The sequence below is a fragment of the Aythya ferina genome (genome assembly GCF_964211825.1).
Source record: "Aythya ferina genome assembly, chromosome: Z".
In the NCBI taxonomy this organism is placed as follows: Eukaryota; Metazoa; Chordata; class Aves; order Anseriformes; family Anatidae; genus Aythya; species Aythya ferina.
The window spans coordinates 31,409,240-31,426,870 of NC_140299.1; the positions used below are offsets into that span (position 1 = coordinate 31,409,240).

Consider the following 17,631-nt stretch of genomic DNA (forward strand, 5'->3'; position numbering starts at 1 on the left):
TGTAACGAAGTAAGAAAATAAAAAGCACGCCTTTCATTCTGTAAAACACTTACGCGTACTACTAATTAGAGGTAATTGTATCTTTTTAACAAGCCATTTTACAAGTTATTTTTTTTTTTTTTTAATTTTTCAGTCTATGCATCCAAAACAAGAGCAAATAACACAATTTATTATTATCTTTGTAAAGACACTCCAAGCTTGAATGGCAAAGCCACGTAACAGATAGTTATGATGAGACCTGCAGCCTTCTGATATTTGTGGAGTATCAGGGCACAAAAAAAAAAAAAAAAAAAAAAAAAAAAAAAAAAAAAAAAGGAAAAAGAAAAGAAAAAAAGAATAAAAAGAAAAAACAGATGCAGTTTTTTGTCATTGCAAACTTTTTTCCTTTAACATGTTCTCTGTCATTTAAATACAATACAAGTGGATTTCATAAGCAGTTTCTTACAGATGGGTTCAAGTAATAACATTGTTGGATGTAGAATCAATAGGGCAGTGCATAGTACAAAGGTATAGAAAGTGCAAATCTCCCTAGAGGGCCCCTCCCTTTCCCCAGCTGTCCTCTCTAATTTTCTCTCTAATTTCTAACAACTCAATTCACTTAGAGTGAGAGAATAGAAAGAGAGAGAGAGAGAGAGAGAGAGAGAGAGAGAGAGAGAGAGAGAGAGAGAGAGAGAGAGAGAGAGAGAGAGAGAGAGAGAGAGAGAGAGAGAGAGAGAGAGAGAGAGAGAGAGAGAGAGAGAGAGAGAGAGAAATTAAACTTCTGTATAGACCATTTTTATATATTTTGCCTTTTTTGCCCATTGCAGTTAATCACAAAATTAGACATAACTACACATACAAACATAAATAGCACCATACTGGTTATGTTGATGAAACCAATTCTAAGCTTGGAAATGTATGATGTATGTAGACAAAGATGCTTACCATTAAAATTAACTGCAGAATGACAATATATAAGATTACAGAAAGTGGAATGCACATCAATGATGCCAAGTGTTATCTTAAGCAACAAAAAAAAAATAAAAGGAATATTGTTGTACAACAGTTCCCATAAAAATCGGATTTTAAATAATTAATTAATTATTATTTTTTTGAATCTCCCCTTTACTTTGGAGCTTGCAAGATAGTCTGCTAGGGAGAAAGTTCTGATCTTTTTACAGATCCAATATGCAAAAATTTTCCCTAGGCTATGTTTCTAAAATTATGCTCTTTTTGATTTTTATGTTTTCTGATCTAAGCTGAAGAACATGAACACACCATGTAACCTGGCACTTCACTAATTAGCTAAAAGTACAAATCAAGAAATAAGAAAAAACTTAGTGCACATTCTTCTCTGGTTCAGATGTAAGTTATAGAATCTCATTCTGAGGTAGCCTTCTATATACTTTTGATTCATATGTATATTATGTATGTGTGTGTGTGTTATTTTTTTGTTTGTTTGTTTTATTTTGTTTGTTTTGTTTTGTTTTTCTTTACAAAAGTGCTCAAATACAATGTTTGCTAGAGTTTGGTCTTTTGTATTTTTCTTTCTGCTAACAGTGGGAAATGTGGAACAAGAAGAAAAGTTGAGATCACATGCCATACCAACGCTTCTATCTGAAGACCCAAAGAAAGAATTCCTTTGATACTCATATACTGATGATAGCACAAGACTTGAGGTCAATGTAAATGGACTCCCATTAAGAGCGGCAAAAAGTACTTTGTGCTGTTTTAATAATATTCTTTGTCACCTGGAAGAAAATGTAGCATCATTCTCAAAAATACATCCTGCCAGCTCAATCTTGCTAGCCTTACTGAAAGCAATGGTTTCACTTTAGCAATCTGTTAACCCATGAACAAGCAGGAGTTAGCCCCAGATTGAAAAAAAAACATGGATGCATAAGCACAGCTGATGTCAACAATTGCTAGTGTACTGATACTTCTCTTCAATGATAACACTATAACCAGTGACACAATGGGTTTGAAAAGCCAACCAGAAATAGATAGCTAAATTGTGGGCTGGTCTGTTATTGGAAATACGAAAAGATAAAGGGCCTTGACTACCTACATGTTTTGCGTTATCATTTATTAGCATTCATACTTGATTAGAAACTGGGAATGCATATTATTCAAAATTGTCTGATACATGTATTAAAATGTTTGAAAAGAATAACAGAGATATGAACAAACTGAACTAAACACAGATGAAGGCTAACTTAAAGAAATGCTATTCAAAATAGGCATCAAATATAAGGCACTATAAATGTAAAATTAAAATAAAAAACAGCATTCCCAAACAATGCTGTATGCCACGAAACTATTGAATTCACAGAGCAATGAGTGTTTGGCTTTGCCCTGTTACATACGATAAACGTAAATTATATAGCACACACTATAGACAGTATACTATTGAATACAATTTTAAAACATCTTAATACCTAGTATATTACAACATTCTCCCCTCCTAAAGTTATATGCACTGACCTTTCCCACATGCACACCTCCTACATTTAATAATAAGATTTCTTATTGCACTATAGTGTTACAAATATTGAACTTCACTGGAAGCCTAAATCACATACTCTGTGTGTGTGTGCATATGTGTGCATGTGTGTGCGTATGTGTGTGCATGTGTGATGTCTGCATGTTCAAGTGGCAATGTGGAGAGAAATATTTGGGATAGGTGATGTTCAAATATCAGTGATGTGCATTCCTTATTTCCCTTTGAAACAGAAGTTTATGGACCTTGGAAATGCAGAGATGATTAAATACTAGCATAATATAATTGTAGTAGGCTGAGAAACTTTTCTACCACCTTGATAAATCCAGGCTGTGGAAGAACTGGTATGTTTATGTGTGTGTGTGTGTGTTTGTGTACCTACGTTACTGTAACTCTCTAACTATACAGAGAGCTAGATATGGATTGACAGTAATACATACATATACTTATCTATATAGAAAGAGAGAGGGTGTGGGTGTGCATGTGCATGTGCATGTACATGTGTGTGCGTGCATGTGTGTGTGGTAGCAGCATCTTTATACTTTGCGCCTCCCTGTTGATTCCGAAAGAAACCAAAAAAACCATTTTGATTTAACTGATTACAATGAATATTTTCTTAAAGAAAAATAAAACAAACAAAACTTTCAAAGTAATATCTAACAAGACTGTGGTACTGTAGATAAATATAGGACTGCACAAAAATGTGCAAATTTTCAAATTACTTAACATTTCTACAGCACGATTATTACAGATAACAGTTCTACAGCTTAAAAAAATCTACAGTTTTTAAACAAAAAAAATGAACAGTTATGTTACCTTTTCTTTAATTCACTTCATTGAATGATAAACTTGTTAAAAAAAGGAAAAAGTTTACACAGTTAAAAATGAAGCACAGGTCAGCAGTATCTTTACAATACTAAAAAACTAAATCAAGGACTTTCTTTTTAAACATTCCCACATTTTCCCTAAAGTGTTATCATGAGCAATATGACGGGAAGGGGTGCTGTTGAAGTAAGGAGTCCAATTTGTTTTAGAAGCCAGGACCTGATCTTTCAACAAACATCTTGCATGGAATTGCAGTTCTCTCAAAATTCCTCTTTGCAACAAGCATGCAATCCTGAACAAGATGATCATTCTTTCAAATGAATTCCTCTTTCCTGAAGTCTTCCCTTTGACTTCAACCAATGTCAAACCCTTGAGGTATCTGTAAATGAGATCCTTCAGACGCCTCAGTGGTTGGGATTCTTTTAGTATGGTTAGGTTATTAAATTGTGAATTCTTGGTCCACATGGAATAGTTGTTTTTGTTTTCTTTCTTCTTTAATATATCCCCAATATTTTTGTTTGTATTTTATATATCCCCAATAATCGCTCCATAGCTAAGAGTTTAGAAGTACTTCTAAAGCACACTGTATGGCTCAGAAGCGGCTCTCTGGATCTTAAAGGGCCTGCAATAAAAATCCACGGTGGGTTTTTATGTTGCATAGTGATCAAAGCTGCCCAGATATTCCAATGCGGCTCGATAGCAGAATTGGTATTGATCCTGGAGAAAGAAAGATAGGAAACAAAAGCATCAAAAAGCCAGCTTGTTGCTTGGTTTCTATTTTCTTTCAACTAAGAGTGAATACTTTGTGGCTACAGACAAATATGCCACAGAGGCATCTGCAGTTTAGCAATATTGTCTTGCTAACTTCAACAGAAAAACAATTTAAGTTACAACAAATGAAGATAGACACTCATTTAAAGCAATAACATTTTCCACAGAAATCACCTTCTCTTTAAACAGAGCCTGTATACTCATTTACTGAGAATCTTTAATACTGGATTAATGTAACATCAGCATAAAGCTTTCTTCTTATGGGAGCACACTAAGATGTCTCTTCCCCCTGTATTTGAAAATAAGTAGCAAAATATCCAATTAACTCCATAGCAAATGCAACACACTAAACGATAAAATCCTCCACAGCTTTAAAATGAAATGCTACATGAAAAACCAACAGGTTAAAAACCAGGTTAGGAAGAAAAGAGAATCCCAGCCTTTCAGCAATATAAGCTTTGATGAGGATGTGAAGATATCTTTGCCTGTGTCAACAACAGAACCTATGAGAGAAATATGTAGCTAAGCACTTTATTAATATGAAACAGATTACATTTCAACCTATACCTGGAAGCAGAGAAAGTTCAATGTGTTAAATGGTTTGTTTAAACCTCTAGTGAATCCAATATTTCACATTTCATGTTATTCTCACTCACACACAGCAGTCTTTTTAAACATTTATGTAATATTGAACACATACTAAAATGTCATGTTTGTGTTGTTATTCGCAACTGCTACTCAGGGTTTAAATTATATATATTAAAAAAGCCATCCGCCATCCAAAAAAAATAATAATAATAAAAAATCCCTGCTTATTTATCTGATAGTCCTATGTGCTAGGCTCACATGAGTTATACTTGTTAACATCAAAGTTAGAATTCTTCTGGTGACTAGGAAACTCATTAGATATTTGTTTCAATTCAGTACTATGATCACTAACAGTTTCTTGCTCCTATGTGCTCAAACACCTGGAAAATACATTAGACCTTCTTTTAAATTTTAAGCTCATGTGTGGTCTGTATCGAGTTTAAGTGCTTTATTGAATAAGGATTGCATTTTTTTGGCACTGCTTCTATGTTATTTGAAATATAACCTCCATTTTTAAAAAGGGGGAAAAAAAGGAAGACACAAGGGAAATACAGGCCAGTCATTTTCACCTCTGTGCCCAACAAGATCATGGAGCAGATTCTCCTGGAAATTAATGCACATGGAAAATAAGGAGGTGACTGGTGACAGCCAACATGGCTTTAGTAAGGGCAGATCATGCCTGACAAATCTGGTGGCCTTCTATGACAGGGTTACAGCATCCATGGATAAAGGAAGAGCAACTGACATCATCTACCTGGACTTGTGCAAAGCTTTTGACACTGTTCTGAATGATATCCTTGTCTCTAAATTGGAGAGACATGGATTTGATGGATGGACTACTCAGTGGACAAGGAATGGCTGGATGGTTGCACTCAAAGAGTTGTGGTCAATGGCTCAATGTCCAAGTAGAGATCAGTAATGAGTGGTGTTCCTCAGGGGTCAGTACTGGGACTGGTGATATCTAACATCTTTGTTGTTGACACGGACAGTGAGACTGAGTGCACCCTTAGCAAGGATGTTGATGACATCAAGCTCTGTGGTGAAGTCACCATGTTGGATGATGCCACCCAGGGAGACCTGGACAGACTTGAGAGGTGGGCCCATGTGAACCTCATAAAGTTCAACAAGGTCAAGTGCAAGGTCCTGCACCTGGGTTGGCGCAATCACAAGCACAAATGGGTGGAGAACAGATCGAGAGCATCCTGAGATGAAGAACTTGGGACTGTTAGTTGATGAGAAACTCAACATGAGCTGGCCATGTGTGCGTTTCCAGCCCAGAAAGTCAACTGTATCGTGAGCAGCATCAAAAGAAGTATGATCATCAGGTTGAAGGAGATGATTATCCCCTTCTAGTCTGCTCTTTGAGACCCCACCTAGAATACTGCATTCAGCTGTGGGGCCCGCAGCACAAGACGGACATGGACTTATTAGAGTGAGTCCAGTGGAAGGCCATGAGGAGCAATTACTGGAGCAATTCTCCTATGAAGACAGGCTGTGGGAGCTGGGTTTGCTCATCCTGAAAAAAAGAAGGCTCTGGGAAGACCTTATAACAACCTTCCAGTATTTAAAGGGGGTCTACAGGAAGCCGGGGAAGGACCCTTTATCAGGGGCCCTAGTGATAGGTCCTAGTGATAGGACAAAGAGTAATGGCATTAAGCTAAATAAGAGTAGATTTAGGTAAAATATATGGAAGAAATTCTTTACTCATACAGTGGTGAGGCACCAAAACATGTTTCCCAGGCAAGTTGTGGATGCTCCATCTCTGGAACTGTTCAAGGCCAGGCTGGATGGTGATTTGAGCAACCTGGTTTAGTGGAAGGTGTCCCTGCCAATGTCAGCAGGGTTGGAATGAGATGATTCAGCTGAATATAATGGGGCATTTCTTTACTGTGATGGTGACAGAGGACTGGAAGAGGTGGCATTGGCATAGATGCCATCCTGTACAATGTGCTCTAGGTCATCCTGCTTGTCATCAAGGAGGGTTGGACTAGATCTGTCCAAGCCATGGGCTGCCAGTTTCTCCAGGAGAATGCTGTGGGAGACCGTGTCAAAGGCTTTGATACATTCTAGATATACTACATCAACAGGCCATCCCTCATCCACCAGGCGGGCCACTTGATCTTAGAAAGGAGATGAGGTTGATGAGGCAGGACTTGCCTTTCATGAACCCATGCTGACTGGGCCTGATCCCCTGGTTGTCTTACACATGCTATGTGATTGTATTCAAAGTAATCTGTTCTGTAACTTTCCCCAGCATCAAGGTGTCACATTAGCAAGTCTCCAGTCATCTGTCTTGTCGACCATGACCACCACATGACAGATGATGGAAAGCAGCTATGCATTCACATCCACCATATCTCTCAGCACCATCAGGTGGATTCCATCTGGCCCCATGGACTTGTGACAGTCCAGGTGGAATAGTCAGTCTCTTACTGTTTCCACCAGAATCGTGGGAGGTTTAATCTGTTCCCCGTCTCAGACTTTCAGGTCAGGAGGCCGAGTACCCTGAGGATAAGTGGCCTGACAACTAAAGAGAGATGTAAAGAAAGCATTGAGAATCTCAGCCTTTTCCTTATCCTCAGTAGTCATATTCCCCACCACATCCAGTAAAGGATGAAGATTCTCCTTGGCCCTCCTCGGAATTATGTATTTGTAAAAACTTTTACTGTTGTCTTTTACTGCAATGGCCAGGTTGAGCTCATGCTGTGCTTTAGCCTTTTTTTTTTTATTTTATTTTGCATATGCTAGCAACTTTCTTGTACTCTCCCCAAGCTGACTGACCCTTCTTCCACTGGACATAAACTCAGTTTTTACAAGAGACTTGGTAGAATCTCCCTGTTCAGCCACACTGGTCTTCTTCCCTGATGGCTCATCTTATGACACATAGGAACAGCCTGCTCCTGCACCTTTGAGACTTCCTTCTGGAGAAGCATACAGCCTATCTCTTTGTCCTTCAGGACTGACTTCCAAGGGATCCTCCCTACCAGTGTCCTGAACAGTTCTAAGTCTGCCCTCCAGAAGTCCAAGGTAGCAGTTTTACTGACCTGGTAGGCTCACTAACTAGCTGTGTCAGGAATCTTCCACACAGTCCAGGAACCTCCTAGACTGCTTTCTCTAGGCTGCATTATGTTTCCAGCATATGTCCAGGAAGCTGAAGTCCCTTCTTCACACAGAATTTTCTAGGTTGGAAGAGACCTCAAGGTCATCGAGTCCAACCTCCAACCTAACGCTAACAGCCCTCCACTAAACCATATCCCTAAGCTCTACATCTAAGCGTCTTTTGAAGACTTCCAGGGATGGTGACTCCACCACTTCCCTGGGCAGCCTGTTCCAATGCCTCACAACCCTTTCTGTAAAGAAGTTCTTCCTAACATCTAGCCTAAAACTCCCCTGGCTCAACTTAAGCCCATTCCCCCTCGTCCTGTCACCAGGCACGTGGGAGAACAGGCCAACCCCCACCTCTCTACAGCCTCCTTTAAGGTATCTGTAAAGAGCAATAAGGTCGCCCCTGAGCCTCCTCTTCTCCAGGCTGAACAAGCCCAGCTCCCTCAGCCGCTCCTCGTAGGACTTGTTCTCCAGGCCCCTCACCAGCTTCGTCGCCCTTCTCTGCACCCGCTCAAGCACCTCGATGTCCTTCTTGTAGCGAGGGGCCCAAAACTGAACACAGTACTCGAGGTGCGGCCTCACCAGAGCTGAGTACAGGGGGACGATCACCTCCCTAGCCCTGCTGGTCACGCTGTTCCTAATACAAGCCAGGATGCCGTTGGCCTTCTTGGCCACCTGAGCACACTGCTGGCTCATATTCAGCCGACTGTCCACCATCACTCCCAGGTCCTTCTCTGCCTGGCAGCTTTCCAACCATTCCTCTCCCAGCCTGTAGCTCTGCTTGGGGTTATTGCGCCCCAGGTGCAGGACCCGGCACTTGGCCTTGTTAAACTTCATGCAGTTGACCTCAGCCCATCGGTGCAGCCTATCCAGATCCTCCTGCAGAGCTTTCCTACCCTCAAGCAGATCGACACACGCACCTAACTTGGTGTCATCTGCGAACTTACTGAGGGTGCACTCGATGCCCTCGTCCAGATCATCGATGAAGATATTAAAGAGGACCGGCCCCAGCACCGAGCCCTGGGGGACGCCACTAGTGACTGGCCTCCAACTGGACTTGGCTCCATTCACCACGACTCTTTGGGCCCGGCTATCCAGCCAGTTTCTAACCCAACGAAGCGTGCGCCAGTCCAAGCCAAGAGCAGCCAGTTTCTTGAGGAGAATGCTGTGGGAGACGGTGTCAAAAGCCTTGCTGAAGTCAAGGTAGACCACATCCACAGCCTTTCCCTCATCCACCCAGCGCGTCACTCTGTCATAGAAGGAGATCAGGTTCGTCAGGCATGACCTGCCTTTCATAAAGCCATGCTGACTGGGCCTGATCGCCTGCTTCCCCTTCAAGTGCTGCATGATGACTCTCAGGAGGATCTGCTCCATGAGCTTTCCTGGCACTGAGGTCAAACTGACAGGCCTGTAGTTTCCTGGGTCTGCCCTCCGGCCCTTCTTGTAGATGGGCATCACGTTTGCTAGCCGCCAGTCGATTGGGACCTCCCCCGATAGCCAGGACTGTTGATAAATGATGGACAGCGGCTTGGCCAGCTCCTCTGCCAGTTCCCTCAGTACCCTTGGGTGGATCCCATCTGGCCCCATCGACTTGTGCACATCTAAGTGCCGTAGTAGGTCACCAACCAGTTCTTCATGGATAATGAGGGCCACATCCTGCTCCCCATCCCCTTCCACCAGCTCAGGGTACTGGGTATCCAGAGAACATCCGGTATTGCCGCTAAAGACTGAGGCAAAGAAGGCATTGAGCACCTCCGCCTTTTCCTCATCTCTTGTAACTAAGTTTCCCCCCGCATCCAGTAAAGGATGGAGATTCTCCTTAGTCCTCCTTTTTGTGTTGATGTATTTATAGAAACGTTTTTTGTTATCTTTAACGGCAGTAGCCAGATTGAGCTCCAGATGAGCTTTGGCCTTCCTAATTTTGTCCCTGCACAGCCTCGCTACTTCTTTAAAGTCCTCCTTAGTGGCCTGCCCACTTTTCCAAAGCTTATAAACCCTCTTTTTCCTCCTAAGATCAAGCCACAATTCTCTGTTGAGCCAGGCCGGTCTTCTTCCCCGCCAGCTCGTCTTTGGGCACGTGGGAACAGACCGTTCCTGCGCCATTAAGACTTCCCTCTTGAAGAGCGCCCAGCCTTCCTGGACCCCTCTGCCCTTCAGAACCGCCTCCCAAGGGACTCCACCAACCAATGTCCTGAGCAGCTCAAAGTCAGCCCTCCGAAAGTCCAATACAGCGGTTTTACTGGTCCCCTTCCTGGCCTCGCCAAGAATAGTGAACTCCACCATTGCGTGGTCACTCTGCCCTAGACAGCTCCCGACGATCACGTCCTCCACCAGTCCTTCTCTGTTCGCGAAGAGAAGGTCTAGCGGGGCACCTCCCCTGGTAGGCTCACTAACCAGCTGCGTCAGGAAGCTATCTTCCACGCTCTCCAGAAACCTCCTAGACTGCTTTCTCAGGGCTGTGTTGTGCTTCCAGGATATGTCAGGGAAGTTGAAGTCCCCCACGAGTACAAGAGCTGATGATTTTGCAACCTCTGTCAGCTGCCTGTAGAATTCCTCATCCGTCTCCTCATCCTGGTTCGGCGGTCTATAGCAGACCCCGACCAGGACACTAGCCTTGTTGTCCCTGCCGATCCTAACCCAAAGGGACTCGACCTTGTCATTCCCAACCTCGAGTTCTACAGCCTCGAAAGACTCTCTAATATAGAGAGCCACACCACCACCCCTTCTATGCTGCCTGTCCCTTCTATAGAGCTTATAGCCAGGCATTGCAGCACTCCAGTCATGAGACTGGTCCCACCATGTCTCCGTGATGGCAACCAAGTCGTAGCCTGCCTGCCGCACGATGGCTTCCAGCTCCTCCTGTTTGTTACCCATGCTGCGTGCATTGGTGTAGATGCACTTCAGCTGGGCCATTGCCTTATCCTCCGGCCTTGCCATTGTCCCCCATGAGATCAAGGGCTGGTGACTGTGTGACTTCTGCCAGCTGCTTGTGGAGTACCTCACCTGTCTCTTTATCCTGGTTTGGCAGTCTATAACAGACCCCCACCAGGATGTCCACCTTGTTGGCCTTCCCCCTGACTACAGTCCAACTAATGAACTACAGCTTAGTTCAAGTGTCCTGTTCAGAAATTTAAGTAGAAATTAAGCACATGCTGACAATATTTAAGTATTCTTTATGGCATGAGACAGTATGCATCCGGGCATAAGAAATAAGTTCATGCTGCTTGTTCCTCTTCATATTTCTGTATAGCACTATTGCTAGCATGGAAATTATTTATATGATAGCTTTCCTGATGCTGAATTTACCATTATGATTTTCAGGCAAAACAGTCGCTTGATGACCCAGAGTCAAGATAATTATGAAAATAATACAGGCTAATTCTGAAGCAATGACCAATACTTTGCTCTTGGAACAAAATGTTTTTGAATCAATCTGCAGAAACAAGTTGACTCCTTTATCATTGCATATTTCTGCCACAAAGGAAAGGATCAAAAGAAAATAGGTAGTGCTTCTGGGAAAATAGTTTTCTTCAACTATCAGAAGATAGGCTCCACTACTGAAATGATTTCTTTTCTTCCACAGCCAGCAGGAAGTTATGTTACTGCCATAAAAGGAAAGAGGAAATAGTACATGCAATACTTTTATAGCTGATTTTACACTGTATTCACATAATCACTATACAATTAAAGGTATAGATACAACCAAATTTTATACAGTCTCTATATGTTCATTTTTTTGTATGAAAATACCCCTCCTTTTCCATTACCATTGTACATTAAAACTGTTTTCCTCACCTCTGTCTGTACCATGGCTGGCCGCTGCGTCCTTAACATTTTGACAGTCTGGAAGATATCTACAACACCTTCATATCTCATTCTTTCTAACACAATGCTCAGGGTTATGAATACTCCAGTTCTTCCAACACCCGCACTGTTGCAATAATAGAAGAAAAAAAGAAGAGGAAAGAAAGAAAAAAAAAAAAAGGAATTTTAATTGACAGTTAATGCTGAAAAAATTGGCTGGCATATTATCTGTGGATACAACACACCATATGTGTACAGATTTCTATACAACGAAAGGCTCACTAAGCAAAATTCCACAGCAAACTACCACATTGTATTTAAAAGAATAATTGCTCTCAAGCCAACTTCACATGCTACTAAGTACTTCCTGACTTTCCAGTCTTCATTGCAAAGTGACTTCGTTTGTTGATCCAGATATACAGTAATCAGTGTATGGTGAAGAAAAATAAGAGCATTTGTTGTCAGTGATCTACACTGGAAATGACAAAAGAAAAAGATAACAAAGTATTTTGCTACTTTTATTATTATTATTATTATTTTTTTTTTTTTTTTTTTATTTGACTTGTTCATATATAGCTTCTATTTTGCACACCTTCAGTGTGACCATAGTTCAGGTAGACACTGTCAGTGGACTTTCAATTTACATTGAAATTGTTCATATACACGCTACAACTTAAACAACAGATACAAGCAAAACCTAAGACAGTCTTTATTCAAGTCTGGCAATCTGGATCTTTAGCTTACAAATACTGATACACATAAACAATGTCTGTCTATATTAGCCTGGAATCACTTCTGTGAATATATAGCTTGTTTGCTTTCTGTTCTATCTTGGGATTTTGTTATTATCTAACACACCCAAGAAGCTATAGAAATTACCAAGAAGCTATAGAAATTATTCTAATCAATAGAGCTAATAGTTGCCAGTTACTAAATTTCAACAATTACCTATTCCTGAGGCTGACTCTCAGAAAATGACACATAACATAGAAAACCTAAGTCTGAACTCACATAGGTGGGAATTAAGCAACTAATCATCTTACTGGTAATGTTAATCACTTCATGAGGTTTTCTAAAGCCAGATAGACTTAGGTGCAGAATTCTAACAGTAGAAGTCTATATGGACTACCACAGAGTGAATGCACAAGACTAACATGGAAAGAAAATGTCCAATGATGGTATTTTATTTTTTAGTCTAGATCAGTGCACTTCTAGGGCTATGAAATACCTTTGATTGGATTTAGAAACTTTACAGAACCTGTGTGCCTTTGGAGAACTGAAGCCAAAGGACACTTTATACCTAATTACCTAATTTGATAAAATACCGTAACTCTTAACACTCATTTACCTATACGTGATGGTAAAGTTCCTGGAGATCTAGATTGGACTGTAAGGTCTCCTTTCCTTGATGATGTAAATTAGAGAGCTTGGTTTGTTTAAGAACCATTCTGAAATAATCCTGGAAAAAGATCATTGGAACCTGCCTGGATTTTAAGAGCTGAAGACAGTGTGACCTAAACCAAACAGCACAGAAAGTGATCAGCAGAAGAATGAAGGCAGATTACCACCTTGATCCTTTGCTCCTTTGTATTCAACCATCTATCTAAAGAGCTCAAAAAAAAAAAAAAAAAAAAAAAAAAAAAAAAAAAAAAGTAGGTCTTTCTAAATATATGAGTACTTCTACACTAGACACTTGTCAAATCTCTATTACTTCAAAAAATTATTCCTAGCTCTTTAACTCAGGAAGAGAAAAGAATTAGTTTGTTCCCTTGTGTTCTTAAGAAACCAAAAAGGATCTGGAGATGTACTCAGAAACACAGATTCTTAATAAGGAATATTGACTAATGTGGAAAGATCTCTATTCAGCACTTGCAGAACCAAAGCATCCATTTAATGTAATATTTTTGTAAAGTTTGTAGGAAACTGACCCAATTTCAGCTGAGTGACAAACAATTTTAACATGGTTTCAATTCCTACTACAAGATGTTCAGTATTTCTAGAGTGATGGAAGTATGCATCAGTACTAGCAGCATTTTTAATGATCAGCTGATTTCCTTCAGTGTGAGTCAAACAACAAATTGAGTTCTATCACAACAATTAACAAAGTAATGAAGCAAAGGTCTTAAAGAATCCTGAGTTTAGTAAATGGTGAAGGAAATACTCCATGATAATGCTAGCTTAGCATTACAATTCAACAAAGTTTAAACAGACACCAAACTTAGATTACTTTAATAAACCAAGAGCAAGTACTGATGTTTTTGTATAAGAGTTTGTTAAAAATACATCTTCAATGCCTGTTGGGAAAGGGTGATCTTCCTTAGCTAAAAGCTCACATAACTGTAAATGCTTAAGATTGCTTCAGATGAAAATTTTGCTTCAGGGTGAACAGTCTTCTGCTATTTTAACTATTTTTTAATAAAATGCCTTATGAGTTTAGAAATTTTACATAATAACACACTGTTGCCAGAACATGGTTTTCTGTGTAATACAGAAAGAAAACTCGCAAATAATGTATAAAATGGGATGCAAACTACACGGAAGTGACACTAGAGGAATTTATTTGAAGAATTTCTACAGCAGAAATTCTTAAAAATTATGGTACAAACTAGAGTCATCTTTAAAATAATTCCTTATGGGCTAGGAAACTGGATCTTATACTTCCTGAAATAAGCAAATAAACTTACTAATTTGCTGATGATATCCACTATTTATGTAAGTTGACTAGCATTTATAATGATGATTAGTATTACTGATATCTAAACTCTCATGATGATGATGTTAATACATTTAAAGACAAAACCATGATGAATTATATTGGATTTGACTTTGTTTCTATCAAAGCCAAGGGTAGAAATCTCCATAATTTCAGCATGAAAGATCACACTTACTTGGAAGTGCCGCATAACCTACTGTATGTAGGTTATCAGTTCAGTTATGAGTTGACAAATTTGTATGGTACAAAAAACAGAGAACATTGTCAATTCACTTTCTTATGTATGTCTGCATACAGGCATAAATATTGATTAATACTTCTCTGCTCTCTGAAGTCATTTATGTCAGGAAGAATAAGTTTTGTTCCTATCATGGCTGTCCATCTTCCTTTGCCATTTGAATCCCAGACTCTGCTCTGAAATCTTATTGTTCTTCTTTGTAGGCCACGAAATGTATTAGGTGCACAGAAAATGTAGGATTCAAGTTGTTGAGTATATTTAATACATGTATATTAGTCTAACAGATTAGGGAGCACAAGAATGCATAGGGGAGCATATGTTCTCTCTCTGTTAAAGCACATAAGTAACTTTTGGCTGCTGCTGGCTTTGGAAGAACAAGAATTTCTCTCACGCTGTACATTCCTACGTTCATATGCTCATTCATATGCTCATCTTGGTCATTTTGTCTTCATGCTACTATTGATGCCTTACTTGGCTTGCAGAAAGAATTTGGAACCTATATCAGTATTTTCCATCTCTGTTATATAAATAATATTTAATCTAGCAAAAATATAATTTCATGTTGCAAAATGAGTATCTAAAATCTAATGGAATTTATAGAAAGCAATTTATTAAATAACAGATAAAAGGTAAAGATAATATTTTTGGCCATCTGCTACACACTTTAGAATACTGTAGAAATTAAAAACAAACAAGAATATTAAAAAAGACCACTCTGGATTATTTCTACAAACCCTCCAAGCTGTTTTCATCTATGTATGAGCTGTAAAGGTATCGATGGAACTCATCACATGAAAAAATGGGCATTATATTCTGAAATTCAAAATCCCCAATCTAAACCTCAATGTTTTTTTGACTGTTTTACTCACTTTCCTGAGGTAGCTACCATTTTTCTCTGGCTTTTCTTGGTTGCTATTAGAGAGCAACATATAAGCAAGCATCTTGTTTACAACTAATAATTCCTACCAATGCAACAGCCTCACTTTTAATTACAAGTAGAAAAAAAAAAAGATTAAACATAGCAGCCTGTGATAAGGCCCTTCCTACTGCTTTTTGGGTGTAGCATTGAAGATACTGTTTTTTTCTTGAATAAGAGACAATTTTAAAGGAAGTAAAATACCTCTTTTCTACGTATTTCAGAAGATCCTTGTTAGTATGAATGGGATTATATCACAAAACAGTTTCCAGTTTGTAAAGCAATCCTATGTTTTCCTATTTTTGTATTCTCTTTGATTGCTTTTCTGATAGTACACCTATGGAACTCCACTTATATACATTATATATTAAAAATAAATAAATAAATAGCAATCTGCATAATTGTTTTGAGGCTTTGTTTACTTACCTGCAGTGAACAGAGATTGGTCCATCCTGACCAAACTGCTCCTTTGTTTTATGCACTTGGCCAATGAAGTCAATAAATCCTTCTCCAGACTTCGGCACTCCTTGTTCTGGCCAGTCTGTGAACTGGAACTGCCTCACTGTTCGAGACTGGCCATCCTTAAACAAAAGACACAAACAATATATTCCCAAAGAATGTCCCAGTGACTACTAGCCAGCCAGCCAACAACCAGAAAGACAATCATGAGGACATGAGGGCATGGGAGAAGATGGGGAGAGAGGGGCAAGGGAGGAAAATAGCCATGATCATATTTATGAAGATGCCTTCGATCACAGTACTTCCTGGTGCTTTTGGACACAATGGCACAAAAGTGCATTTTCATTAACTACAGCATCGTAAAGATTTCTTTCTGCATTGGATATGATAGTTATCTGATATTTTGCTTGTGCAAATGTTTGAGGCTGAAGACATAACCATCTCACCAGCTTATATGATTGATTTGAATCCTTTGGACTGAAAATTTATTCTAACATAAAACAGGTGGAATAAGGCCATTTAATCTGCCCCTCTGTTTCATAAGGAATATATTCTACTGCATGGCAGGAATATCTTCACTTATAAGACTTGTTTAGTCATTGTCCTATTTGCAGAGGATATCTTTAACAGCACTGTGCTTTTTGTGAGTCATACATTTAACTGGAAGAAGAGGGTCAACAGGAGTCAGTTTTTTAACAAATAATAAATATCCTTTCAATCATTGTAATTGCATTCACTAATAGCTCAGAGCCAGTAAAAATCTAGAAAAAAAAAAAAAAAAAATTAAAAAAAGGCTTCCTCTCTAAAAACAAGTCAGCTGAAGCTGTTCATTCCCTTTAGTTAGGAATACTAACACGATTACTGAAAACTGGACAACATTAAAGCTTTATTATATTTATAATAAAGCCACAGGAAATATTAAAGCTCACTACAAGCTTCAACTCTTGCTGTACACCTATTTAAGGTGTAAATAGTCAGGAAAAAAATACAATACAAATGGATGAAGTAAATGTGTTCTCAATTTTCAAAAATTGTTCTTCACAACTTTGACAATATGAGTCTCTACAGCTAAAATATTTAAAAGCATGGGCATAAATCGAAGTACTGATGTAAACTAGTGCCTCTGGCCATGTTATTTTTTACTTAGCACTGACCTGCAACATTTTCAAAATGGTCTTGTACCAAGTGAAACTCATGAAAAATTGAAATGTGGAGATCTCAAAATCAACAAGTTATGCTGGAGGCAAGAACAATTTTTTTTCTTTTTTTTTTTTTTCTTTTTGTCGACCACAAGCACACAGCTATTACAGACCTTTGAAATGGAGTAGAAGTGATTTTAAAAATATCCAAAGGAAAAATAAAACAGTACTTTACTTTTATGTTTCCTCTGGTACTATGGGTTTTTGCCTCCCATATCTCACCTGAGTAAGAAAGCAGAAAATAAGTGTGTGTGCCAGCCACAATACTGTGAAAGAACACACACACTCTTGCTGGATTTACTGCCTGTTCTGTTCCTATTCACTGTGACAATTGACAGTCTGTTTCTGCAGAATGTTTTTGGCCACCAAATAAATAAATAAATAAATAAATAAATATTTATTAATTTATTATCTATTAAAAAAAAATGTTTACCGATTTTTTTTTCTAGTAAAGTTCAGGAGAAAAAAGTATCTATCAGAAATGACATTTTGTTAATGCTGACTTCTCTCATAATAACCTCTGCAATACTATTT

General features: G+C 39.1%; 1 protein-coding gene across 18 annotated transcripts in view; it reads right to left on the minus strand.

The window, feature by feature from the left end:
- Nucleotides 1–708: 708 nt before the first annotated feature.
- PTPRD (protein tyrosine phosphatase receptor type D) overlaps nt 709–17,631 on the minus strand; it is a 1,303,784-nt gene continuing 1,286,861 nt past the window's right edge. For 6 of the 18 annotated variants that reach the window (XM_084505446.1, XM_084505445.1, XM_084505434.1 and 3 more), the window contains 3 exons: nt 15,866–16,020; nt 11,564–11,699; nt 709–4,021 (listed from right to left, as the gene is read on the minus strand). In XM_084505446.1, coding sequence (XP_084361572.1) covers nt 3,953–4,021; nt 11,564–11,699; nt 15,866–16,020 — 360 coding nt within the window. In that variant the 3' untranslated portion in view covers nt 709–3,952. The remainder of the gene's footprint in view (nt 4,022–11,563; nt 11,700–15,865; nt 16,021–17,631) is intronic. The other 12 variants (XM_084505443.1, XM_084505448.1, XM_084505451.1 and 9 more) reach the window with 4 other exon arrangements.